The following is a 27025-nucleotide window of genomic DNA, read 5'->3' as shown; positions in this document are numbered from 1 at the left end:
GTAGCCGAAATTTCCTTGACCTTTCGTCACGTTCACATTTTCTCCTCAGCAATGGGGCAGTTTCTTACTACCCATTTTTTAACCGCATTCGCAAATTTAAGCAAAATTAGGCTAGTCGACCGTTGCGTAAATGTTTGGTCGCATTCATTTGATGGCACGGACAGGGAAGCTGATAGAAGCAGGCTATCAGAGAAAATGTCTATGGTTTACAACTCTATCCCGAGAAGCTCTTTCTAGTGGCGATAAAAAAAAAACCAAGTTACACGCGCGAGTTTAGTTCAGCAGCATATCGAGTAATACATACATATGAGTTCGGCAGGGGAACCCATAATCTTGACTCTTGAGAAGGATAAAGCGTGCCTGTAGAGAGAAGCATATAGAAAATTTTACTGAGAACCTTGTTTGTACAAATTGTAAATAGATGGCCACTGAGCCTAGTGTCCTAGAAGTTTCACAGCCAGGTGCTAGGTGCCAGTGCACGTGGACACCCTGACAGTTAGACAGATGGTGCCTGAAAAAGTTCATCATGAACCGGAGTAGAATGATCCCATCATGAAGAATAATTCGAGTAGAATGCGTCTGATTCTTGCAATAAAAGTAAATAGCTGTAGTATGATCTACGTGCATGATAGGACAAATCCATCGCAGGATCTGGATGAGCTAGCTGAATCGGAGTCACTCGAATGACACACGACGGTCAAAAGTGCGTATCATGACTAGTTTTCATGCAATACCTCGCGAGCCACCAGCAGTGATGTCAGTTGAATTGATTGTTAATCAATGCTAAAAGATATACCCCTGTTATACAGTTAATAACTTTTTTTCCTGATAAGATACGAAGTTACGGTCTTCGACAAAGTTGATCAACGGAAAATTTCCTCTAGAGAAAAATTGGCATGAAAACCATGAGCAGGCTTTACGTCACAGAAGAAACCAAAACTTCAAAAAATCATGGATGAGTTTTGAACCAAAACGAAGCTTTTAAGACCCTAGGGTTTGAGAAATTCAAAAATGACCCCAAATCGACTCAGCCTAATACCACACTCAACCATAAAAGAAACGTTAAATTCACCTGGATTTTCACGTGGCCATTAGACTGCCCCAAATTTGTATGGGAAATTCAAAACCTGTGAAATGTTATGCGCTGCAGGCTAAAATTGATCCTAGGCCTAGTACAAGATCTCATGCCAAATTTGGGCCAGATCGGATCACGGGAAGGGGTCGCTCAACGAGCCTGAAGTTTGTATGGGTTTTTTAGACATTTTGTTCGGGAGAAACATGAAAACCCAGTTTTTCATCAATAACTTTGATTCCCGTCGGCCGATTTCTTTCAAAAACGGGTTTTCTTAAAGCCTAAAATATGAAAAACATTTCATCCGAAGACTGCATATCGATAAGAGTTAAGACAAAAAAGTTATTAGGCTTCCAAAATGGGCTAACTTTTTTAAGGATGGTATTCATCACTGTAAATGAGTCGGGGCGGTCGAACTTATTGACGCCTCATTTGCAGTGATGAATACCACCGTAAAAAAAGTTAGCCCATTTTGGAAGTCCAATAACTTTTTTGTCTTAACTCTTATCGATATGCAGTCTTCGGATGAAATGTTTTTCATAATTTAGGCTTTAAGAAAACTCGTTTTTGAAAGAAATCGGCCGACGGGAACCAAAGTTATTGATGAAAAACTGGGTTTTCATGTTTCTCCCGAACAAAATGTCTCAAAATCCCACACAAACTTCAGGCTCGTTGAGCGACCCCTTCCCGTGATCCGATCTGGCCCAAATTTGGCATGAGATCTTGTACTAGGCCTAGGATCAATTTTAGCCTGCAGCGCATAACTTTTTCAAAAGTCGGGTTATTTGGGGCACTCTAGTGGCCATTCATTACGAGAATTTGTACTTGACTTACCTGAAGCACTTTAGATCTAATAAAAAAATCACTTGATCCTTATGTGAAATTCTCATAGATTTACGTTAAAATCCAGTTATCCGCCAAGTATAGAGAGAATTGATGCATACTATGTGAGATTTAAGTAACTCTGAATGGCTTATTTACGTAAAATCTTTGTGAGGGAATATAATTATCAATATGGCGTAATTCCGATAGTTGGTGCTTAAAGACAATTGAAATTAGAACTAACTTTTCGTAAGTAATAAATTTTTGTTGTGCGGTTGCAATTTACACCTTTGTCTTCAACCGGATTTGAAATTGGGGCAGTTGAGATGGCCAAGCCACCACTAAAGGGGCGAAACAAATGCCATTTTTCGACAAATATAAGTATTACGTGAAGTGAATTGAAAAAAGTGGAAATGGAAATGTATTGTGTTGTGTAATTTTTTCGGATTTATAAACTTATTACGTTAATATTACAATGAAGTCCACGTGAATCACATGTAGCGGAACAAATCCCTATCGACAATAGATCTACGCTGTTTTCACATTCTGCTTGCTGTGTGAGCTCTGTTTGCTACCTGAAAAATCTATGTACTTTTTCACGTATCCTTCATTTTAAGAGTTTTTTCAGTGCATAGAAAAAATATCTATTTTTTGGAAATGACTCTCTTTTAAGTATTGGACGTTGAATCTTTATCGAAATATATTCCTTTATTCTGTACGTATTTTTTAAAGGAGATTCCCAGTAATTTTAATTTTCCTCTCGAAGACCCAATAAATTTTCGCTACAAACGATTAAAACCCAATTTTTATTATTTAAAATTTTGTATAATACGAGACGTTGAACAAAGATGTCGTCCACCAATTCACAGATATTTAGGCAAATTTCGCAAAGTTCCATTTACCCAGGTGCAATTTTTCTGATTGTTGGGATAACGTGCCGCAACCCCTTTTCTGATACAGTGATCAATCTTGATTTCTTCAATCCCAGATAAACTTCCCCGTCATATACCCTTAGAAAAACCGCTATCAGTAACCTGAGAGGCTAACTAAATAACGGTAAGTTACTTTGATGCTTTTAGTAGGGTTTTCCATTGTTCCGAAAGCTTTTCCATAGTTTGCCCTATCCACCATGATTTGCTTCCCTTTCAGTTGTATCAAAAATGAAAATTTTTGAAAGCCTTTTTATGATTCTTATTGATGTTTTACGCGATTTTTAGGCAAATCCTTTTTTGTACAAACAGATGGTTCTTTCCATCATCATTTTCAATTAAAAGTCTAACGCTGTACCACAGTGATAACTCAGTTTCGGATTTGGTTTAGCTATAGAATTTTATTAACTAAAACATCCCTGTTTTTGTACGTATCTTCAAGAAATTTTACTTTATTCTCGAAGCTCTGATTTTTTCTTACAAACAAGGAGAAAGCTATTTTTTAATTTGACGTTCCGTATGAGATCGTTGCATGGAGATGTTTTTCCAGGGTTGGTTTTTTTTGCAACGGACTTAGAAATGTCAGTAATCATCCGAATTTTGTTGAAAAATAACAGAAATACGAAAAAAAAATTGAACTGAACACCATCAGCATTATTTCGAGATACTTGAACTTTATGTGCAATTTTTTTCATCTAGAGTCAAAATCTGTGAAGTTTATGAACCAGAATCGACATTTCAGTCAATCATATCCTTTTTTCGATCTGGTTTATGAATTACATAAGGTACAATTTTTGTTGTTTCCAAATTTTCTCATGGCGCTCAGTTTGGTCTGGTCGAAGCATGGCCATCTAGACAAATAATTTCGATCATCAAAGGCAGTAATGATTGTCAATTTGCGTCTGCTTGCTGACAAATTTTTAAGCGGTTAGCCACACTTTTTCTGTGAACATCTAAAATACGTGTTTATATAAAAATGATTCACAACCCAGTTTTAGTTAAAGAGATTTACATGTCGTTTTACAAAACCGTGGCATTTTCTAGCAATTACATTCATTTAAAAGAAAGATTTTTTCCGTGTTGTTAGTCAACCAACTAGAACCGTGCGAGTGGAATTTTCCAAGAGCGATTTCCTTCATTGGAACCGGCCGGCCACCATTAGAATTACAAGACATTAAGACTCCTCATCCTTGCCAGATTATCAGCAATGATGCAATGCCCTGCATTCTTTTCATCATGCACATTCCCAGCATCACGCATTGTGGTTGGTAATCTCAAGTTCAAACTGATAGGATTTGCTTCTTTGAAGCGGTAGAATAAATTGTCGGCGGTCCGCGGATGTCGTGCTGCAAAGTTCAAAACGCCAAGGACGACGGCGACGACGACAACGCCAAAGTGGCAATGGGCATCCCTAGGTTTTGCGCGATTGATAGTGTGGCGATTCCGTTGTGGTGAAAAGTGTCGAAATCGGAATTGCCCGAAAAATAAGCGGCTCAATACTATGTGTTTACAATTTGACCGACACGGCTCTTCTGATGACCTGACGAACTGATACAGCAGACAGACGGGCAGTAATTCTTAACGTTCCGTTCTCGGATTGATGCTGATTTTAGCCATTCGAGGCAATGACGTGATGCGTTCTTAGTTGTATAGCTTTCGGTTGTAGTCTATTTACATTTTGAATAAGAACATTTGCGATTCCCGAGGCGGTCGAAAATCGTATGTTTGTAAACGTGTGGGTACACAATTATTAAAGAAAGCTGTTTATTTTTGGGATTTCAAGCCTTTATCTCTCTGGCACGGTCGAGTCGAGATTAAGATCTGTACCCGAAAAAAATGTAACACTGTCTTTTGTGAACAACATTCGAATGCATGGATAGAAATCAATGAAACTTTTTTAAGACATTTGGCCGTTAAATGTGTCAACCGTCATGCACCACTTACTGATTTACAGCTTTCACAGATCATCAGCCGCGTTAAGTACTAGAAATCATATCTTTCTTCTAGTAGAGAAGATAAGAGCATTATGGGCACCTCAAGCAAAACACTAATTTTACCATACCAAATAATTCAAATAAGTGTGTTGCTTCACTGGATCGTGTTCAGACACGAAAGTAGTTCATGTGTTCGGTTGGAAATTTAAAAAGTTGAAATTTAAGGTTAAAAATACGTTTAACCTTCATCCGTCCCAGAAATTTTTACCCGTTATAGTCCCTGGAATATCAATTTATCACTTCTAACTTAAACCAATAAATCTCTCTTGTCACTTAAGCGGTTTTTCCAATTTATAGTTTTAGAAACCTCGTAATGTAACTCAAAAATGTTGCTAAGACAAAACTATACTTCAGTTTTCCGTTACTAAAAGTCTAAGAGAAAAACCCCAAAACTTGCTTCGGCAAAAAAGACTGTAGATCAGTTACGGAATGCTCCAAAAAAAAATTTCACTTAATTGTCGTGATATTTTATATTTTCTGCATTTCTTTCAACTCATCTCTACATTCCTTCTTAACTCTATTTTCGATAGAATCTTTTATTTACAGACTTTTACTTACCTAAAATATAAAAGTTTTATATTTCCAATATCCCTCACCTCAATTCTACATTCCATTCTCAGGCAAATCTTTTCAAATCTGAAAATTTGATTTATTTTTCTGCATACACTGAGGTTTTTTTTACCGCGTCTCTGAAAATTTGATTTATTTTTCTGCATACACTGAGGTTTTTTTTAACCGCGTTAATTCGAAAATCCGCGTAAAAAAAACCGCGTTAATTCGAAAATCCGCGTGAAAAAAACCGCGTTAATTCGAAAATCCGCGTAAAAAAACCTCGTTAATTCGAAAATCCACGTAAAAAAACCCCGAAATTCGAAAATCCACGTAAATAATCCATTTTAATTAAAAAATTCGCGCAAAAAGCACGTTACTAAAAAAACGCGTAAGAACCATGATTATTTAAAAATTTTCGTATAATGATAGTTTATTTTTAAGATAAAAAACAAAATCAATTAGATTAATAGAATAGTAGAATATAGTGAGGCTTATTTGACAGTGTGGAATTTAGATCGTCTCATGTCTCATGTCTCAGGTCTCATGTTCCATGTCTCAGGTCTTAGGTCTCATGTCTCAGGTTTCATGTCTCAGGTCTCATGTTCCATGTCTCAGGTCTCATGTCTCAGGTCTCAGGTCTCAGGTCTCAGGTCTCAGGTCTCATGTCTCAGGTCTCATGTCTCATGTCTCATGTCTCAGGTCTCATATCTCAGGTCTCATGTCTCATGTCTCATGGCTCATGTCTCATGTCTCATGTCTCAGGTGCCATGTCTCAGGTCTCATGTCTCATGTCTCAGGTCTCATGTCTCATGTCTCATGTCTCAGGTCTCAAGTCTCAGGTCTCATGTCTCATGTCTCGTGTCTCAGATCTCGAGTCTCATATTTCAGGTCTCAAATCTCAGGTCTCATGTCTCAGGTCTCAGGTCTCAAGTCTCAGGTCTCAGATCTCATGTACCACGTTCTTAGTCTCAGAGCTAAGATTTTCCTAACTACAAAAAGATTCTAAGTGTTTTCCTTTGAAAAAGTCTTAGAATATTTTCCCTGAAAAACCGCGTTAATTCGAAAATCCGCGTAAAAAAACCGCGTTAATTCGAAAATCCGCGTAAAAAAAACCGCGTTAATTCGAAAATCCGCGTAAAAAAAGCCGCGTAAAAAAAACCGTGTAAAAAAAAGCCGCGTAAAAAAAACCTCAGTGTATTCTTTATCCATTGCGAACATATTCTTCAAAAAAGCCTTCCCAACTTGTGTTTTTCCTGTCCTGTGTTTATCCAGTCTTAGCAACAGCCTTAGCCAATTCCATTTTTTTCCACCGGAAGGCCAAAACTAAGCAGACAATCAACAAAAGCAGCCTTAAAAATCTGCACTTTCGACAATCAGCAGCAGCATCCTTAAAAATCTGCACATTCTAAGCCAATTCCGTCTTTTCCCACCCGAATGAAAAATTAAAGTAAACAATCAGCAGAAGCTACCTAAAAATCTACGCTTCCAAATCCATTCTGTCTTTTCCACCGGAAGCAAAACCTAAACAAACAAACAGCAGCAACAGTCTTAAAAATCTGCACTTTCTAAGCCAATTCTATCTTTTTCCATCGGATAGTCAAATCAAAGCAAACAATCAGTCGCAACAGTCCTATAAATCTGCGCTTCTAAAGCCATTCCGTCTTTTTACACCAGAAGGCCAAATCATAAAAACAATCAGCAACGCAGCCTTAAAAATCTGCGCATCCTAAGCCAATACCGACTTTTTCCACCGGAAAGCCAAATCAAAGCAAACAATCAACAGAAGCAGCTTTGAAAATCTGCGCTTCTTAAGCCAATTCCGTTTTTTCCACTGGTAGGCCAAACGAATGTTAACAAACAGCACCAGCAGCCTTAAACATCTGCGCTTCTTAAGCCATTTCTGTATTTTCCACCGGAAAGCTAAACCAAAACAAAAAATCAGCAGCAGCAGCCTCAAAAATCTGCGCTTCCAAAGCCATTCAGTCTTTTTCCACCGGAAGGCCAAATCAACACACACAATCGGCAGCAGCAGCCTTAAAAATTTTTACTTCCCAAGCCAGCGCCGTCTTTTTACACCGGAAGTCCAAATAAAAGCAAACAATCAGCTAAAGCAGCCTTAAAAATCTGTACTTTCTAAGCCAATTCCGTCTTTTTCCACCGGAAGGAAAAATTAAAGTAAACAATCAACAGATGCTGCCTGAAAATCTGCGCTTTCAAATCCATTCCGTCTTTCTCCACCGGAAGCCAAGCAAAGCAACAGCAGCTTTCAAAATCGGCACTTCCTAAGCAAATTCCATCTTTTTCCATCGGAAAGCCAAATCAAAGCAAACAATCAGACGCAACATTCCTAAAAATCTGCGCTTCTAAAGCCATTCCGTTCTTATCTACCGGAAGGCCAAATCAAATCAAACAACCAGCAGCAGCAGCCTTAAAAGTCTGCGCTTTTTTAACCTTTTCCTTTTTTCCACCGGAAAGCCAAATCAAAACAAACAATCAGCAGCAGAAGCCTTATAAATCTCCGCTTCCAAAGCCATTCCGTCTTTTTCCACTGGAAGGCCAAATAAACCCTAACAATCAGCAGAAGCAGCCTTGAAAATCTGCGCTTCCTAAGCCGATTCCTTTTTTTTTCCACTGGTAGGCCAAACCAAAGCAAACAATCAGCCTGAAAATCTGCGGTTCCAAATCCATTCCGTCTTTTTCCATCGGAAGCCAAACCAAAACAGCAGTAACAGTCTTAAAAAATTGCGCTTCCAAAGCCGTCTTTTTTTTTCACCGGAAAGCAAAGTCATAACAAACTATCAGCAGCAGCAGCACCGGAAAGCTATATCATAACAAACAATCAGCAGCAGTAGCCTTAAAAATCTGCGCTTTTTTAGCCATTTTCGTTTTTCCCACCGGAAGGCCAAATCAAAGTAAACATTCAGCAGCAATAGCCTTAAAAATCATCGCTTCCAAAGCCATTCCATCTTTTTCCAGTGGACGAATCAGAAACAATTTTGTTCGTAGCAGCAGTCTTTAAAATCTGTGTTCCCTGTGCCAATCCGTCTTTCTACCGGAGGCTGAATCAGAAAAAAAATGTCGTCCTTATTCTACCAACCACGCCACTGTCGTGATTACACGATTTCTGTGAATCTCAATTCAGAGATTCTCTCAGACACGTCTGTCACTCACAAGAATAGATCAATGACTGACCCTGTTTTGTTTTTTTTTGTCAAGTGTTGCCAAAATAACAAACGTTGCCAAAGACGTTTATTTTATATTATTTATCTTCAGTGTTGCCGAATACAACAATTATTTTATTTTGTTTTTTTTTTAAATTTGATTAAATTTCTGCATATTTTTCATCTCATCTCTACATTAGTGTCCAAGAAAGCTGAAGTTAGAACGTTAGATACGCTGAGCAAAAGGAAATATTTTTTGAATTGGTTTAAGATCACGACCACAAAAAATGCAAAAAAGTGGTATCGCCAAAATTGAATATTCACACCAGATAAATTTTGAAAAGAGAATCGGAAAGTTGACGTATGTTTACACATTTTCGCACTTTTTTTTTTTCATAATACAAAACAAAGACTTATAGACGAATTTACAAAGATAGCTGTTTTCATTTAACCTTTTGTCAATTTGCAATTTCACAGGTTTTTTAAGACTTAAATTGAAATTTGCACTGGATTTTGAGTATAATAACGCGAGATTTCTGTAATGAATTTATATTCATGGCCGAAAAAAAGCTAGACCGAATGGAATTTAGGCCGAATAGTCCTTGAGATGAACGGTCGTTAGAACGTATTGACGGTTAGCTGAATGGTCGTTAGGTCGAATTGACATTTTTCGACGCTTTACCAAATCAATGCCAAGCCGAATAGACTTCAGACAGAATGGATGCTAGACCGAATTCTACGAACATGAATTCGGCCTGGCATTCGTTCGATCCAGTGCTGAAAATAGTCAGCTTAGATGTATGTGAAACAATATTTCAATCAAGGTATTGCACTTTTCCATAATTGCCCTCGTTCGGTTAGCAATCTCTGACTGACTGTCGATGAAAAATCACTTCAATTTCCATTCCGTGAATGAGCTTTGTTAAAAACTCTGTAGCATAGATTTTTGAAGAGTTTTGGTATTTTTAGCGGTTCACTTATTCGTGTTTTTGTTATCATGTGTGAAATTGCCTTTTTGGTGAATATAGTTTCATTGCAATAATCGTCCGTCGATGTACTTAAAATCCAGGTGCAAGTTGAAAATATGTGTTGAGAGAATCTGAAAACATGCAGATTTACAAAAACTTCCAAAATTAGCTACCTTTAAATACGCGTAAAATTTGGCTTAACGTTTTTAAGGAATTCAAGAAAGCTAAAATTTGTCAAAATTCGTCAACTTTCCAATCCACTGTTATGATCCTAAAAAAATCTAAAAATATATTTCCGTATGTAAAGATTCAACCTCCAACTTGCTTATGCACTAAAATAGTTTTTTCTACAGCAATTTTTGCTAAGCATTTTTTTAAAGTTATTTGTCTCAGACATTGAATAACGTAAAAATGAATTATTGTAGCTGAAAAGGGGCACATAAGAAATTCTTTGTGGATGTGTCTTAAAAAGTTACAAGCCGTCTAACTTCCAATAAGCGACAATCCAAACAGTCATATTACCACTCTAGAGAGAATTAGGATTAACGGTTGTTTACAAGAGACAGTGTTGCATTTTTTTCGAGTCCAATCCTTATGACCGTTGTCGATGTATTCGGTCGGGATTTCGTTGTTGTTTGTTACCGCATCCATCTCTAGAAGGTTGTTTGTAATTGTTGGGAATTTTCGAACTATGGGGATGCTAGCTAGCAGCCTCGTGGCCCAGGAGCATCGGCCCTCATCCTCAGTTCGGTGGCGCGGCTGTGGCTGGCACTGCAGTTCGATTCGCTCCAATTCATAGAGAAGCTTACTCACTTGCAGCAAGTGATCATCCGACTTAGTTGCTACGGTTGTTTGACTACTAACTAAGCTTAGTGCAAACGAGTTGTACTTGCACGTTTTGTGACAACCCCGGTGAAGACGAACGGAGTCCAGCAAAGTCGGATCAGTCTTTCGCGCCCGCGAATCGTATGTTATTCTATTTATCAGCGTACTCGGAGCAGCAGCCAGGAAGGTTGAGGTTGTCGGTGAGAGCAAAACAGCGAGAAAGTAAGACGTGCGACGCGGATTTCCATGGGAGGCAGCGCGCAATCCTTGATTACGCGAGAAGTGTTTTGAAAAGTCTGATTTTGCAGCGGCATTCAGTCGTAATCTAGACGCGTTCTAAGCCAAACAACTGCTGATGTTCAATTAAGTGCAGAAGAACCGGCCAATTAGTGAGCGCGAGTGCGAAACCTTTTCCCTTCCCAAAAACCCGTGTTCGGTGGCAATGACGCGAGCGGAACAAGTGTCGAGATCATTTACGTCTGCGTTTAAGGTAAAAGTGACAGCAACGGTGACGTACAAAGCGACGACGGTTCTACACAATTGTGTTTGTTTGTGATTTATACTAGTGAGATAAAACAGCTGAAGATAACCCGCAAAAAACGTGAAACCAAATTCAAATTTCCCAAGGAAAGTTCAAAACTGTGTGAAGAAACAACTGAAAACAACCAAGGACCCAGCATCCTCAGCGTTTAAGGCAACGACGAGACGGCTGCCGCCAACAAGTTCAAAATGATGTGCCAACACCACAATCTACTGGCACTACACTCGGTGCAGGTTCATCAGGCAAACGACCTGAGTAAGTGTTAACTTGCAAGCAAGAAAGCAATAACAATTGTGAAATACCTGATTATTTAACGGCAAAGCAGAGCAGATACACCCTTGCAGCATCAGTAGCAGCAAACGGTACAATGTCGTTGCGAACCCAAACCGAAACCGAACAGAGCGACTTAATACTGGTACCCTACAGCAATAATCAAGTGATGCCGGCATGTCTGTCTTGATAGAGCGAATCATGTCCCCCGCGTCATTAATCGTTCATGACCACCGCGCCGCGGTTTAATGTCTGTTTGTTCGTGGTGGTCTTTTTACTCTGTACACTTTTTTAGAACGGGCGATTGATTCTCATTGAGGAGATAGGGATACAAATTTTAAATGCGTTTTTTGGCAAACAAATACTCTTTAAAAAGAGAGACAGAAAGAAATTTTGAATTATACTGTGAGCGATTTTTGAGGTCATCGACTGAAAACAACATGATTATGTGAAATGGTTTTGAATACCTACATACTTCTACTAAGTGCATATGTCCTGACACTTATTTCACCAAGCACAAATTTTTAAGCCTATTAGTTCATTCCCAAGGATGATCTATATACATACATTTTGATACCCTTGAAGAAGCTATGTTGCTTTCCCAATTTATTTTTTTAACTGTTCTCATCTACATTTTTTTCGAAGACATGGAATCTTCTTTAAATGAATTATTTTAACATGAATTAAAAATGATTTTTTCACGATTTCACGAAAATAAGACGATTTTGGAACAAGTAGAATTGAATAAAACAAACCTGAACGCAACCACCACAAATTATGGCGACAAATAATTGATACCAATTTGTTTTTTTGCCTGCACTGTTCACTGACAGTAATCTAAGATCTGGATAAACCATTTTTTTTTCCTGGTTGGGTTCCTACCATTGCGACTAGATGTTAGATCTTTTGTGGTTCTGGATAAACCATAAAGGTATAAGTTCTAACTGTACTACAAAATAATACAGTGTTTTCTGGATGAAGGATGGAAATTGATGAAGTTTCTAGTGAAACAATTTAGTAAAGCAAAATCTAGTAACGATCTGTTAGGTGATTTTCGAAGAGCTTATAATAAAAAAGCGCTATCATGGAAAATCTAGGGAAGGTCTAGCAGAAGACCCAAGTAGCTTGGAATCACATAAATAAAAATAATAATACATTCCGGAATTCATATCTCCAAGGTTAAAGCTGTCCACTGATTAAAAAAAACAGCATCTGTTAGCGGGTTACCGAAAAATACTTTCCAGCCAGATTTTACCGTTCAAAGGTCTTGTTTGAATGTTCCAGAGAAGAACTATGTAATCTGGAACTTACGCGAAAACCTTATCAGAGTGATAGAAAAACCACGTTGTGGTTTTAGTGCCGAAGCAGAAACTAAACTTGTCAAAACCTCGATCATATGGAAAATTGTGAGTAACTTAAAGGACAAGCTACAGGAACTAGGGACCATAAAAAAAATTGGATATGATTTGGATTTTTTCTTCGGTAGTTATTTTTTATCATAGTAACCGCAAATTGGTTCATGTAAAAAAATTGATTTAAGCCAAAGGTTTTCAAAGTGGTTCCTACCGCCCCTAAGGGGGCGTTGAGAGCATCCAAGGAATCGACGAGTTCAATTTTGAATTTTGGAGGGCGTAAGAAGGGCCCAAGGGGGCGCTGAGACTATATTAAAACTCCTTTTTGCACACTCTACTTAAAATGGAAATGACGAATTAACTGGAAGTTGAATTTTATCCCGAGGCTAGAGCGAATATCAAAAACGACATTTCTATGCATCCTCAGGAAACTTTTAAAATATTATTTGCTCAAAGCGCTTTACAGGCACAATTGAAAAAATCATAGACAATTTATTGTTTCAGTTTTTGAGGCATGTTTTCTTCACAGAAAATAGGTTTTTGTGAATTTTTATTTCACATAATTTTTAACATCACAAAAAAATTGCCCCTCGGTCATCTGAAAAAATGAAAAAAAAATGATCGAAGTATTCTACTTGTCCCCCCTCTAACGCCTTCCCATAAACTTCATGATTTAAAAAAAAGAGAAATAATTTTCTCAAATTGTTTTAATACAAAGCGTTTATGAAATTAATATTTCCCATGGAACTTTAAAAAATGTTAAAACTAAGCTATGCGGATACAATTTTGTTACCACGACATAGTGAATGTTAAACTTTGTTAATTATACAGCATATTTGGTGCCTATGTTTCAACAACTGCTTTGGAAAATTTCGGTGTCCTGAATTCAAAACATTTGAGAGATTTTGTCTATCACGTCAAGTTTCAGTGATATGTGAGGAAATTTTTAAAATTGGCAAGTTTTGGATAAAATCGATCGTTGACAACTGATAAACTAATCAAGCTACATGCAAAGTTAAAACTGATTTTAAATCATATTATTACCCTTCGTTCAACCAAGGATTCAGATTTTGCCAAGATGATCTTGTTTCAGAAACACAACGCTTTAAAAAAAACTAAATTCTACAATTTTAAGAAATTCCAATAGATAAGATTACAACTAATTCTGACCTCATTCCAGAAAGTCATTGAGTATTTGATTGATACTAAAGATTTCAACTCATTTAACAACTTTTTTGCTAATTTGAAAAAAAATAACAAAAAGAACACTTCAATACTGTTTTGCTCAAAATAACTCGCGGTCTTTGGGAAAGTTGATCATTAAGTTAAAGCCTTCATTTTCAAAATATTGATTATATTCTACAGCTTTGCTAAAAAGTGCACAAATTTGTTTAATGAGTTTTTACCTATTTTCAAACTTTATCTTGAAAACTAGAGCTGATAGATAAAAAACTGAATGAATATTTTAAATTAACGCCCCAAAATTATCGGAAATTAGCTTTTATGTTCTAGCCCCTCGGAAAAATGTGAGTTTTGATGCCTTCTGTTATGGATAAAACTATTGAAATTTACGTATTAAATCTATTGTAATATTTCAGAACTGTTAATTTTGTCCTCAAAAAAACAAAATTATGAATACCGGAACAAGATATACTTTCTACAAATCAACGGTTCATTTATGAAGGCATTTAAGATTTAAAGTAATTTGAGAATAGTGAGGTTTTAAAATTTCACTTCCAGCATTTCTCGGAAATTCTCTATAAGTTTGAAAATATAATGAAATAAATTCGAGTGGATGTTGAGCCATGTTCCAAACACACAAATTTACGATATATCATTTACACGTTAATCATTTCGACAATATCAATTAGCCATCGGCCAATTATTTCACAAAATTTGCTTAAGGGGCAATCAGCTAAATTATTCAGAGAGCTCAATTATTCAGCAAAAGATGGCGGTTAGTGAAAAGTGTTTGAAAACTTTTGATTTAGGCCGTTTCAAGTGAAGAATTTTTGTAAATGTTTTGTAGTTTATCAAAGCTGGATTAAGAGGAGGACTATGGGGCAATTGCACCGCCCTTCCTCCTACTTAAGAGAGCCTCTCTCGAAGATTTAAAAAGGATTTGCTCAAAACAGTAATCAAAATCAGCAAACCGGATTTGAAAGATCAAAGTTTATAAAATCTGAAACTAGCACGGGGGGCCCTTAAATAAAATTTAATTCAGGATTTCAATTTCACATTACATTGAATATATTTTCCCTAGAAGCCCACTATAGTATGTAACATGTAGGTATTTTCAACAAAATCTTGCGGCAGAAGTATACGCAAATTTTTAAAAGTTTTATAATATTAAATGCCAAGACATACATTAGAAATAATTATTCAATACACTTTAACCCTCCCATATCGTTTGCGAAAATTTTCGTTCAAATTTTTGCAACATACAAATTTTGCAATTTCAAACGTCGACTTTGACCTTTTCGAGAGAAATCTCACGAGTTTGAATGAGCAATCAGCAGATTTCTTCAGAAATGTTTATTATTTAAATCAGATAAGTTTTTTAACAAACTGCTCCAATTGTATCACAAATGGAATAGAAAACGAAAAAAAAATTTAGGCCGAGGGCTCCCTGTGGTTAATGAATAACCTTTAAAGATTTTTTTTTATGTTTGCAAATTTTATATCGGATCAGATTTTTATTTCCAACTTCGCTTATCTATTCTATGAAGTAACCTGATGAATTCGTGTTATCAAGTTTTGAACAGAGTTAGATATTTGTTTACATTCACTTGAGGTGTACATTCCGGTGCCCAGGTTTTTCCGGGTTTGTTCGGATATTTAATACAAAATTTGGGAACAGTCCGGTCCGGTTGCGCGGATTTCATTGGAAAATGTTCGGATTTTGCCCGATTTATTCACTTTATTTGGAAAAACAAATCGTGATGTAATTTTTCAAACTAATGTAGAACCCATTTTTTATCACTTAAAAAAAAACTTTTTAAAATTATTTTATCCAATCTCTCATTTCATTAGTTAGAGCATGGGTGGCCAAACCATGGCCCGCGTCTGTTTTTTGTGGCCCGCGAAGCTTTTTTTCATAATTGAATGTTTTCCTTCTGCACCATTTTAAAAAAAAATCCGACTATATCAAGCAAAAGAGAAACATTTTTGTATTCTTCAATTTTATTACATTTTACATATGTTTGTATTTTACACTTATTTGTTATTTAGTTACTTCATACAAGTGGTATTGAAAGTGGCTTCCACTTTTTTGAGAGCGTTGAGAATCTTCAAGCGGAAACTAGTATAATTTTGAAGAGTTTAGTAGGCATCAGGGAGATATGCTCATAAATTACGAAAGAACTCGAATAACTCAGTACACTAAAATGATAATGAGAAAGTAAAAAAATTATTTATGTTTATTTTGAGCTAAAAATTCACCATTTTTAAAAATCACTAACAAGATTTTTACCAAACAAAAATTTTGTGTTTTGTAGACATAGTAGTCCGAAATTTATTTTGTCTGCATTGATTGAAATAATTCAAAAAGAAAAACAGACACTCAAAATAATTTAATTCTAGTTTGTAAAATTTTCACATTATATTATAATCACATCATTATTAGAGTCATATTGGAACAAAACTTCAACTATTTGTAATTCGAATTCTATTTTCGAAACTTTGTCGAAATGCAAAATTTATTCAACTTGTTAAAATTGATTTGAATCATATAAAAACTCCTCACTGTATTTGTACTTAACTTCAGCAGAAAAAGTGACATTTTTTAAATTAAATTGAAATGATATATCTAAGTTTTAATGACATATTTTTTATTTACGTGCAATGGTATATCAACTTATAGACAGTGTTGGGCATTAAAACGCTGATCGATAATTGATGTGCTTTGTTTTTGTAAAAAAAAATCATTTTCTCCGCAAATTATTAGTAAACAAGCTCTACCAAAGATAATTTGACAAGCGAGATGACTAATATAAAGTTTCCCTCAGGTTGTGGAGCTAAAGAACTGTCAGTTCAAAAAAAATTAAGAAAGAAAATAATTTTGAAAATATAAAATTAGCGGCCTAATAAGTGATCATATTTTTAAAGCCAGACTCTGCAATTAAAATATTCAGTTTGGTAAAATTTATCCAAATTTTAACTTGAACTAATTTGATACTTACATATTATGAAGAAGGCGGACTTTTATAAAAGTATATTTTTCATAGTAATTTGCATTTTCTTGTAAAAAATATTCCAATAGGCTAAATGACAATGGTAATTTGAAAAAAAAAATCAAATTATTTTTATCCTTTTTATAAGCGGCTTTCCCAATTATAAAATTTAAGTCTGATCAAATTGAAAATTTTAAAAGAACGATCATTAAAATTTTAAACATTTAGATTAGGTATGAGCAAATTTTTAATGTTTCCCAAAGAACAACCCAAGAACATAACACGGAAGAGCTCTTTTTATAAGAAAATTTCATCTGAAATGCGAAAAGTTTTGGAAAGGTATTTTGTTTTGAATAATCTCGTTCTGCAGAGTGATCCTTATGGGATGAATAAGCCCAGAAAGTTTAAAAATGCTTTGTGTGAAGTATTGTCGAAAAAATTATATTTAATTCATAACCCATGTAATGAGTCTGAATTTTAAGATATAATCTTGTCTTTAAGCTCGTTAAAAGTATTTTAAACACTTTTAAATTTATGTTTTGATCAAATAAAGAAGAACTGGTAAAAATTTGTACTGAATCTAAAAAATCTTTAGTTTTAAAACATGTAAAAAAATATTTGGCTAAATTCATACTTTAGGTAACCCACTGAAATTTGTTTGCATTTAATACTGAAGAAAAAAAAAATTGTGTGGCCCGCAAGCAAGTCCCAGTACTTAAATTTGGCTTGCCTATTGAAAATCTTGGCCACTCCTGAGTTAGAGTGAAACTAAGACACATTCTTTTCTTCTTTCTGAAGGAAAATTTTTGCTATGGAAAAAATTTCACTCATTATCCAATTTAGCTTCTAAAAGGTTGTCAAAGTAACAATGTGATGTGCAGTAGCAAAATGCCATTACTCTTATTTAACGTAAAAAATTCAAGTCAAATGAACTGATAATGCTTTATGCAATATTGTCTCGCTTTATTTGATTTTTCGATTTTGATTTCATGCTGTTCACTAAAAATCTTTGCGTCAAAACCAGTCAAGCCAATGGGCTGCCTTCCGCTGAACGTCGAAAGTGATAGTTTTTGTTGTTTAGTCTATATAGTAAAATATTGATTTTTTTTTTCTCAAAATACATACCAACCAAGTGTAAGAAATTTTGTCTTGATATAGTCTAAAAATGGTTAACCATCAATAAATCTTACCTGAAAAGAGAAGAAAAAGAAACGAGAGAGAAATTATTGATAGGTGAATTATATTTAAAATTAGGTGAAACATACAGATTGCAATTTGGAATTTAACGATACGATATTTTGATCAACAACAAAGTGAGAAAAACGAACTTGTCTACAGATTTATGTTTGAAAATTAGAGTTTACATAAAATTTTCCGAAGGACTATGGAGGTGTTAATTGAAAATATGAGTTTTTTAACGTCAAAATAATGGATCTTTTAAAAAAATCAGATTATTTAATCAACTTTGTGAACACCATGAATGCATTTTTCTATATATATGAAAAGCAACATCTGTTTGTTTGCTTGTTTGTTGGACTTCGTCCACGTTTAGCTCAGTCGTTTTAATACCGAGAGAACTGAACTTTGACAAACAGAAATTATGAAAAATGTTTATAAATTTTCGAGCAACCCCTGTTCAAGGGGGTCGTTCATATTATCTGTTTAATGTAAGAATGCCAGATTGCCCGGTTTAATCCGGGTTTGCCCGAATATTTAATACAAAAAATTGGGAACAGTATGGTCCGGCCTGGTTGCCCGGATTCAATTGAAAAATGCCCGGATTTTGCTCTGATTTTGTAAATTGTAAAAACAAAATTTTTGGGCAAGCTTTATAAAAATAATCAAGAAAGGTTTTTTGGAAGCCTTCAATGCGGTTTTAAATCTGTCGATGAGTTTTGATAAGAAGATTTTTTTTTAATTTTTTTTTCTTGAATATTGTTTATTAATTTTTTTTTGTAGAGAAATTAATCCAACTGTGTTAGTTGAAATTTCAGGGACTAGACAAGATGAAAACTAATGTTGAAAAACATGCGAAAAAAATTCGCCTTGTCTCCCGGTAGGACTTGAACCCACATCTTGCGCCTCACTTTCATACGCCAGGTTGTCTCCTTTAGTAGAATGTTAATACATGGGCCCCGGAGAGGCGCAAGATGTAGGTTCAAGTCCTACCGGAAGACAAGGCGAATTTTTTCGCATGTTTTTCAACATTAGTTTTCATCTTGTCTAGTCCCTGAAATTTCAACTAACACAGTTGGATTCATTTCTCTGCAAAAAAAGTTTCGCTGACTGAATGTTTGAGTCAAGACCCATCTCTGGGTCGCAGTTTAAAAATTGTTTTGTTTTGTTTTGTTTTGTCACATCTGGCAACCTTAGTTTAATGGTTTTCCAATAATTGCTTATTATGCAAGTGTCAAGACGAAAATTCATACAAAGGATTTATACAAAACGGACAATTGATTCCTGGATTTTAGTTTCGACGACAGACGACAGAAAAGGAGGTCGTCCATATAAGCTTTTACATGTCTTTGAAATTTTATTACTATGCCTCGGATTGAGACGAAAATTCATACTCGGGAGTTTTACAGGTTCTTTTTGCAATAATTTCGTTACCATGTATTCGAAAATACGAAAATCTTAATACGAATGATCTTTTCGACAGTCAATCAATTTTTATTTTAAATTTCAATTTAAAAAAAAGCAAAAGGATCGTTGATAAATCATGTTGTATTGAAAATGCATCACAATTATCATTCTCTTAAACACAAACTCCTCATCACACATTCAAAGTTAAAGGCGAAAGGAGTTCGTACAGGATCGTTATTATACATTGGATTGAGTTGAAACTTTGTTCATAGAGGTTTTAAGGGACGAGAATTTGATTTCAAGTTTCAAATTTTGGATCAAGGGTCGTCTAATGGGATCGTCCATATTGACTTTTTACTGTTTTAGCGATACTTACGTTGTAATGAATTGGATTGATATAAAATTGATCCACAGGGGTTTGAAAAGACGAGTAATCGATTTTAAGTGTTCAATTTTGTGTAATCGGTCGGCAAAAAGGGTGATCCATATCAAGAGTTCACTGTTTTTGTTTTGATGTTACTATGCATTGGATTGACATGCTAAATTGCAAATCGGCGTTTTAAGTGACGGACAAAGTTTTTCATCGAAAACCGGAAAAACGGTTCGTCCATATAAACTGCTTTCGATATTGTCGGTCAATGTGTATCCTTCCACACAGAGGATTTTTAAGAACGAATAATCATTCTCTTATGTCGAATTATTAGTTTAAAGTTCAATAATCTAATATATTAACTGCTAATATGCATAGATTCGGAATGTAGTAAATAATCAATTAGTTTTATGTGTTGAACTCCTTATTCATTCAACAACATCTAATCTGATCACATTTGAACTGTTACTAGCGTAACTAGCAAAGTTCGTACGGGATCAGCTAGTAGAATAGAAAATATCATTAATTTGGCAGACATGTGACAGACATTTGATATTCATTCCAGTCAACAGGTTTAGGAACGATCAACATTGATATACCTAGATATTTCTGTGTTGATATTTATTTTGAACATACATAGATATGCCTAAAATATCTATGCTGTGCTGTGCTATTTTTATTAGGATGCGGTAATTATAAAGATGGGAAATGCTCATGGCACACGCCCACCCGGTGAAAGTATTCGCCACAAATATCGAGCAACTGTAAGCAAGTATCACATTTTCATCTAATTGATATTCTTGCAGCGTTTATCGCACTGACCAATGAGTGATTTTTCTTGGTTTCTTGCTTTTTGTTAATTCTCGTTAGTATTCACTGTTTGTTTTTTTTTTTTAATAAATCTAATATGAACTTTTTCGCTTGCATTCGATAGTTGAAGAGGATAGTATTGTTGCTTATATAACTTCGGGTTCAAACAATTATAGTGCGTAGCACACATTGTTACATAAATTGAACCTTAATTTCCAAATCCAATAACCCCATACATCTAGCTGCCATCACAATTGCCCTTACTCACGCATGTCGCTTGGAAGCACGCCCACGTTCAAGAAGAACCGGTGGACGCATTGCATATAAATCGATATGGTTTGCAAAACCCAACAATAACACCCAATCCCACATGAACAACGAGGTCGTGCAGACCTCAATTGCTGTGAAAATTTTTCTGGAACATGTCGATTTTTCTTAATTTCTCTTTTAAATTTTATTGTTATCATTACAATTCAATTATTCAATTACAATACAATTACAATACAATTACAACACAATTACAATACAATTACAATACAATTACAATACAATTACAATACAATTTCAATACAACTACAATACAATAACAGTACAATTACAATACAATTACAATACAATTAGATGTAACGATATTTTATAACGGTCGCCTTGTGACATTTCTTTTTTCGCGTTTAAATGCAATTTAAACAATTACAGTAATTACAATTACAATACAATTACAATACAATTACAATACAATTACAATACAATTACAATACAATTACAATACAATTACAATACAATTACAATACAATTACAATACAATTACAATACAATTACAATACAATTACAATACAATTACAATACGATTACAATACAATTACAATACAATTACAATACAATTACAGTACAATTACAATACAATTACAATACAATTACAATAAAATTACAATACAATTTCAATACAACTACAATACAATAACAGTACAATTACAATACAGTTACAATACAATTAGATGTAACGATATTTTATAACGGTCGCCTTGTGACATTTCTTTTTTCGCGTTTAAATTCAATTTAAAATTGGAATTTAGAGATTCAACATTAAATTTGGCTTTATTCCGCCTCTTTATAACAATACAATTACAATGCAATACAATTACAATAAAAATAAAATCGACAGGTGCTAACGCATTAAAACCATTGCTTTAGACTACAAAGATAGCGAATCTGACCGGTCACCGGCAACCAGAACAGGGGAGTCCAATATTTGTGATGTGGGTTCACACTCAAATTCACACTTTTACGTCTCCCCCACATTTTCATCGGTAATGTATGCAAATGCATCTTCCGCTCGCGTTGTTACTGCCTCGGGATAAAGACAGACGACGACCAGCAACGAATGACCATCCCAGATGCAATAATCAAAGCGTTAGAAGAGCAGTCAATGTGCATGCGCATTCGCGAGAATCAGTCTTGCATGATACATATTGTTCCCCTTCTTGTTGCCAAGTTACACGTGATGAAAACAACCTGAGGGGGCCGATTTTGCTGATGGGTTCGATCCCTCACTTGATAAGATTTATTGTGAGTTCAAATTATCATGAAGCGTTCAGTTTGTGTTCGTTTGACCTAAATTGACTTCTAAACATAAACTTTTTCTGTCAATTAAAAAAAAATAAAGCAAAGCTCCTCTGGAGCATCGACAACTCAGCGAATAAGATAAAACGGAGCAAAATTCACTGCACTCGTTGGCCACGACGAGATAAGAAGAGACATTTGACACCGCTTGGTCCAGTTGCCGCGAGGATCGCGTTTCCTCTCGCGTAGCTACCCAAAAGCACGTGATCGGATTCCCGGTTCCAGATGCCCAGATTATCACGTTTCGGAACAAGCCCATTCGAAAACATTTTCCGTTGGAATCCTTCAGGGGGAAGGGAGGGACCGTTCGATTTATCGGTCCAATTTGTAGTGCGAAATTAATTTGTTAATTTAATTAATCAACCCGTACGCGACCGTCCGTTCCTTTCGGAATCCTGCCATCCTGGGTTCTGATTTGTTTCAATTTTGACCCGGTTTGGGCGCGATTTTGTGCAGTTGGACATCGTGAAAATGCAATGGAACAATCTATAAGAGCAATCTTCTTGAAATTTGGAATGAAGATGTTCAAAATTTAGGAAATGCTTGGTTTGAGTCCGTGTGTTTATTTCTATCTTGTTTTTGCCAACTTCTCTTCCTGTGTACTCTGAGCTTTGAGTTTTATGACACGGACAAGCTAAATATTTTTTTCTTTATCTGATCAAAAAATATCAATCCGACTGATGAATCTAAACAATTTGTTAACTATTTTTATGAATCATCTGTCAGTTGGAGAGAAAAGTTAACAGAAACAGATAACAGAAACAAACTAATAATGGATCGTAACCAAACAAAATCATGTGATACCTATGGTGATTTGCCAATCGTTGCATAGCTAATGACATGATATTGGTTTTTATGCTGTATTTTGGTAATTTCAACCGAATTCCCTTTATTTTTTTTTCGCGATTGCACTCATACAGGATTGGTCAACAAGATCCATAAGTTCAAGAGTTCAAAAATTAAAAAAAATCTTTGAAAACAGCTGGTATGTGCCCAAAAGTTTCACAGGCAATTTTTATGTCACGCTTAATGTTGTCCGATTTGTTCCAATGGTTGCACATTTCAAAAACCTTCATAAGGCTCAGCCACCATGTGGTCAAAGAGGCTGATATTTGAAACGGAAGCTTATTTACTTCTAGTTCAAATGAAATCCAATTTGGAGACAGCCCCTTTTGAGAGGGGCTTCCATATAAACCCTTTAATGCACAATGAGAAAATTCGGACACAAAATCGAAAAAACACAAGGCTGCCGGTTTGAGAGTCTCAAATTAAATTTATCACAGGTGAAACTTCCTCAGAAACTTAAATCTGCCACTGAATTTCTAATCTAAGTGAAGTGTTATTTGACCTTATTGGCCCAGCATTGAGATTTTTTCTTTATTTTTTGTCCTACCAACATACAATTTTGTGTTATTGAAATTCCATAGAAGGAACTGAAAGGTATTTAGAACTTTTTTTAAGTTCCTATTAACGATTGTATCCCATTTACCCGAAAACTTTTGCCCAGAATGACAAATACCCGAAATCAAACCCCAGAATGAACCATTTCCCACAAAAAAATCCCCAGAATGTACCATTTACCAGAATTTTTTTTCCCAGAATGGACCATTTCCCAGAATTGTTTCCCCAGAATGGAACATTTCCCAGAATGGCACAAATTCCAGATTTTTTCCTCTAGTATTTTTATTGGTTTTTTTTTAATGAATTCTTGTAAATTTCATATGATTCGAAATTTATTTTTTCAAAATGATTTTTCAAATGAAAAACAGGTTTGAAATTTTCCAACTAAATTTATTTTAGTACCAATATTGTACTTTGTTTATGGTTTGGGTACTTTAATTGATTAAATGCGAACCATGGTCCTTTGAAAAACCCTTTTGGTATACGACTCCTCACGCTGCGCGTTCGAATTGAAAGACTTTATGTCCTTCACGCTGTCGCGTGGCGGACGGGGCTAAGGGATCACCCCTAGCTTTAACGCAGACCTAGGAAGCCCCGGCAGACCTAAACCAATGTCTTAGGGCCGCAGCTTCTGACAGCGGGTCGGCGGCTACCTCGGATTTGGGAGCTTCGGCGGCTTTGTGCCGCCTCGGCCCCTTCATCCTCGTTGGTTGCGGCTTTGCCGCAAAAGAATAGTATTATGGAAACCCTATTTTTGTGGAAAAAGTCTATTTGAATTTTTTTGAATTTTAGGTTGGATAATTAATTAAATTTTAAAAAAATGGCAATTCTAACGAAAAATTTTCTGGGAAATGGTTCATTCTGGATATTTTTTTTTCCTAGGAAATGGCTCATTCTGAGAAATTAATCTGGTAAATGGTGCATTCTGGGAAAAAAAATTCTGGGGAAATGGATTTCTGGTGATTGAAATTCTGGTGATTTTTCATTCAGGGCAATGGTTTTCGGGAAAATGGAGTACAACCCCTATTAACAGGTAAAATGATAAAAGGACGCGATTTGTTTTGCCCCCCCTTTACTGCCATTCTAAGCAAGATTGTCCCATGTGGAAAGACGTGCAAAGGAGAAAAACGCGATTGAAATATCAGCTATATTTCCAATTTTTCTCTCAAACTAAAAAATCACCGACAGTTTTTTCGTAGTGAACAGTTCAAGTTAATCATTTTACAATGTCTTCTGCCAAAAAAATTACATTTCCTACAAAAAAAAGCAAATTAGAGCCAAAAATGCTCCGTGTGACACTTTTGCGTAGAATCAGAATGCATGCCGATGCTAGTTCTACGAAAAACTGTCACACGGCTACAATTTTTCTATCATTTTAAAATCATTGCGTAGTTTATTTTTTTCCCAAAAACTCATGCTAAACCGTAATATGAGAAATACGTTCCTCTTTGTTTATAAAAATGTATAGTTGAGTATGGATCCTGTAAGTAGTGCCTACCGAAAAGTGTTTACGTTTAGTGAAAATTTCTCTGAATAAAACACTCAAGGCTTCTCGCTCCTCCTCTGCCCTCTATTTTAGTGTTCTTTTCAGTGAATAACATTAAATTCAACAGTTTGAACTCATTTTAAGACATTTTTTTGATCAAATTTGCATTTTTTATAGAATTTTCTCTCGTGTGACATTCTTGCGTAGAACTATCAACAAAGAGACAACCACCTTGATGAAAATTTCATATAAGTTCAGAACAAAGTATACTTATTTGTTTTAAGTTAACACTAAAAGAGACCGTTTCCAGCAAAAAAGTGAAAATTACCCAACAGTCACATGGGAAATTCTTGCTAAGAACGGCAGTTTACCACAGTGAAAAAAAAATTGATTTTATGAAATAATTGCTTTAGGACTCACTTGGAAGTCGATCGATTTTTACAGAATGAATATCAATTAAAAACTTAAAAATTTACTCAACCGCGCCCAAAGTTTCAGATCGTACGTCTGATTTATTGAATATATCTATAAAAAAATTGAATTTATTTTGAATATCTTTTCCATGAAAGTGGGATGATTTGTTATGAATGTAACCTCTGTAGCATTTCATCAATCTTCAAGAGCATTCATTTCGCGTTGAAATCTTTCCCATCAATTTTCCGGCTGAAAAACTGTTTTGATCAAATTAGTTTCACGAAGTTATAACTGTTTATTTTTCTGAATAATAAGAGCTAAATAAAGCTTCACTCAAATGTCTCCGATCTAGCTCGACGGCGGATTTGAATTTCTGAGAAAATTGCACATGGATAAGTAATGTTTCGGATCTTTCAACCTTCGATTTCAAGTTTTTTCTGGGATTTCTGGGAAGTTTTCCTACAGTGCAATACATATTTTGACAAGATTATAATCAACAGCAAGGGGTTCGCTGATGATTTCAAAATAAATCTGATAAAAAAGCAGTCCCTCAAAGCCAAAGTGACTTTGACACTTATGAGACATTGCAAATTGCCCGACTCTCTAATAATGATTTAAGTTTTCCAACGAGTTTAATAATATCAAAACTGCAATTTTAATATTTGAAGTTATAAAAATTATATTTCTGGAAATATGAAGTGTCTTTGAATATAGGTTGAATTTTTTAAAATCAACATTGAGTGCATAAAATATGAAAAATCTGAGTGCAAAACAGTTAATTTGAGCCCAGAAATAACTAAAATTAATAGTTAAACGTTAAAATCCACTTATTTAGCAAAAAAAACATATCATATTGAAAGACATTCCGAGTTTTTTTCAATTAACGTGTTAAATTTTGTTTGGAAATTTGTATGGAAGAAGAAATTTTTGCATATGAAAATATCCAGGAAATTTAAATAAGCTTGAAATGAAGTTTGTCTTAGATTAGATATTGATTTTACACATCTTAAGCTTCATTTTTTGCCGACATGATGTGGATGTAAATGATTTCACAATAAAAGTTATAACCATTCAGAATAAAAATCGGAATGCATTGAAAAGTACTGAAAATTGCAGGCTTTGCTTGCTGTAGTTTTCAATAATATCATGAAATTTTTTGCGAAGGTTATATATAAATCAACAAACTCATTATCTTTGCAAAGCAGTTGATTGCGATTTATAATTTTCATCCTATGGTGAAACAGCTTTCAAATTAGCAATCAAAAATACTTGAATTTAGATTTATATTTTTAATTCTTTGTATAATATCGAATATTATTTCTGGGGTACAAGTTCGGATTTGTTTTTGTTCACATGAAATAAATTTCAAGAATAAAAAAATATTTCAAAATTTAAAAAAAATAGTTTTTTAAACTTTCAGCACATCTCTCGTGATTTTTGAATGACAATTTTCATTTTCCGTACAAATCAAAACACGTGGTGCTTATTCAGGACTAATTTATTTAGGCTCGAATTTTCAAAATAAATTATTGCTATTTTTGGCAGTAAAATCAACCAAACAAAGTTTTTGGAGGATTAACAAATTAGTATTTTTTTATAAAAATCTTGCAGTGGACTTATGTACAACAATAAGGCAGGAGAAGATTAAGCAGACCAAATTTTGCACGATCCGATATTTTCTCT

General features: G+C 35.0%; 2 protein-coding genes across 5 annotated transcripts in view; one reads left to right on the top strand and one right to left on the bottom strand.

Moving 5' to 3' along the window:
- LOC129749082 (dedicator of cytokinesis protein 9) overlaps positions 1 to 27025 on the bottom strand; it is a 291520-nt gene that overhangs the window by 205250 nt on the left and 59245 nt on the right. The window lies entirely within an intron of this gene.
- Positions 10982 to 27025, top strand: part of LOC129749083 (protein phosphatase 1L) — a 108208-nt gene continuing 92164 nt past the window's right edge. Inside the window, exon 1 of the mRNA XM_055743939.1 lies at positions 10982 to 11119. Coding sequence (XP_055599914.1) covers positions 11053 to 11119 — 67 coding nt within the window. The 5' untranslated portion in view covers positions 10982 to 11052. The remainder of the gene's footprint in view (positions 11120 to 27025) is intronic.

This window comes from Uranotaenia lowii, chromosome 2, assembly GCF_029784155.1.
Source record: "Uranotaenia lowii strain MFRU-FL chromosome 2, ASM2978415v1, whole genome shotgun sequence".
Classification (NCBI taxonomy): domain Eukaryota; kingdom Metazoa; phylum Arthropoda; class Insecta; order Diptera; family Culicidae; genus Uranotaenia; species Uranotaenia lowii.
Note: the sequence above shows the minus strand (reverse complement) of the source record. Positions and strands in the feature narration are given on the sequence as shown.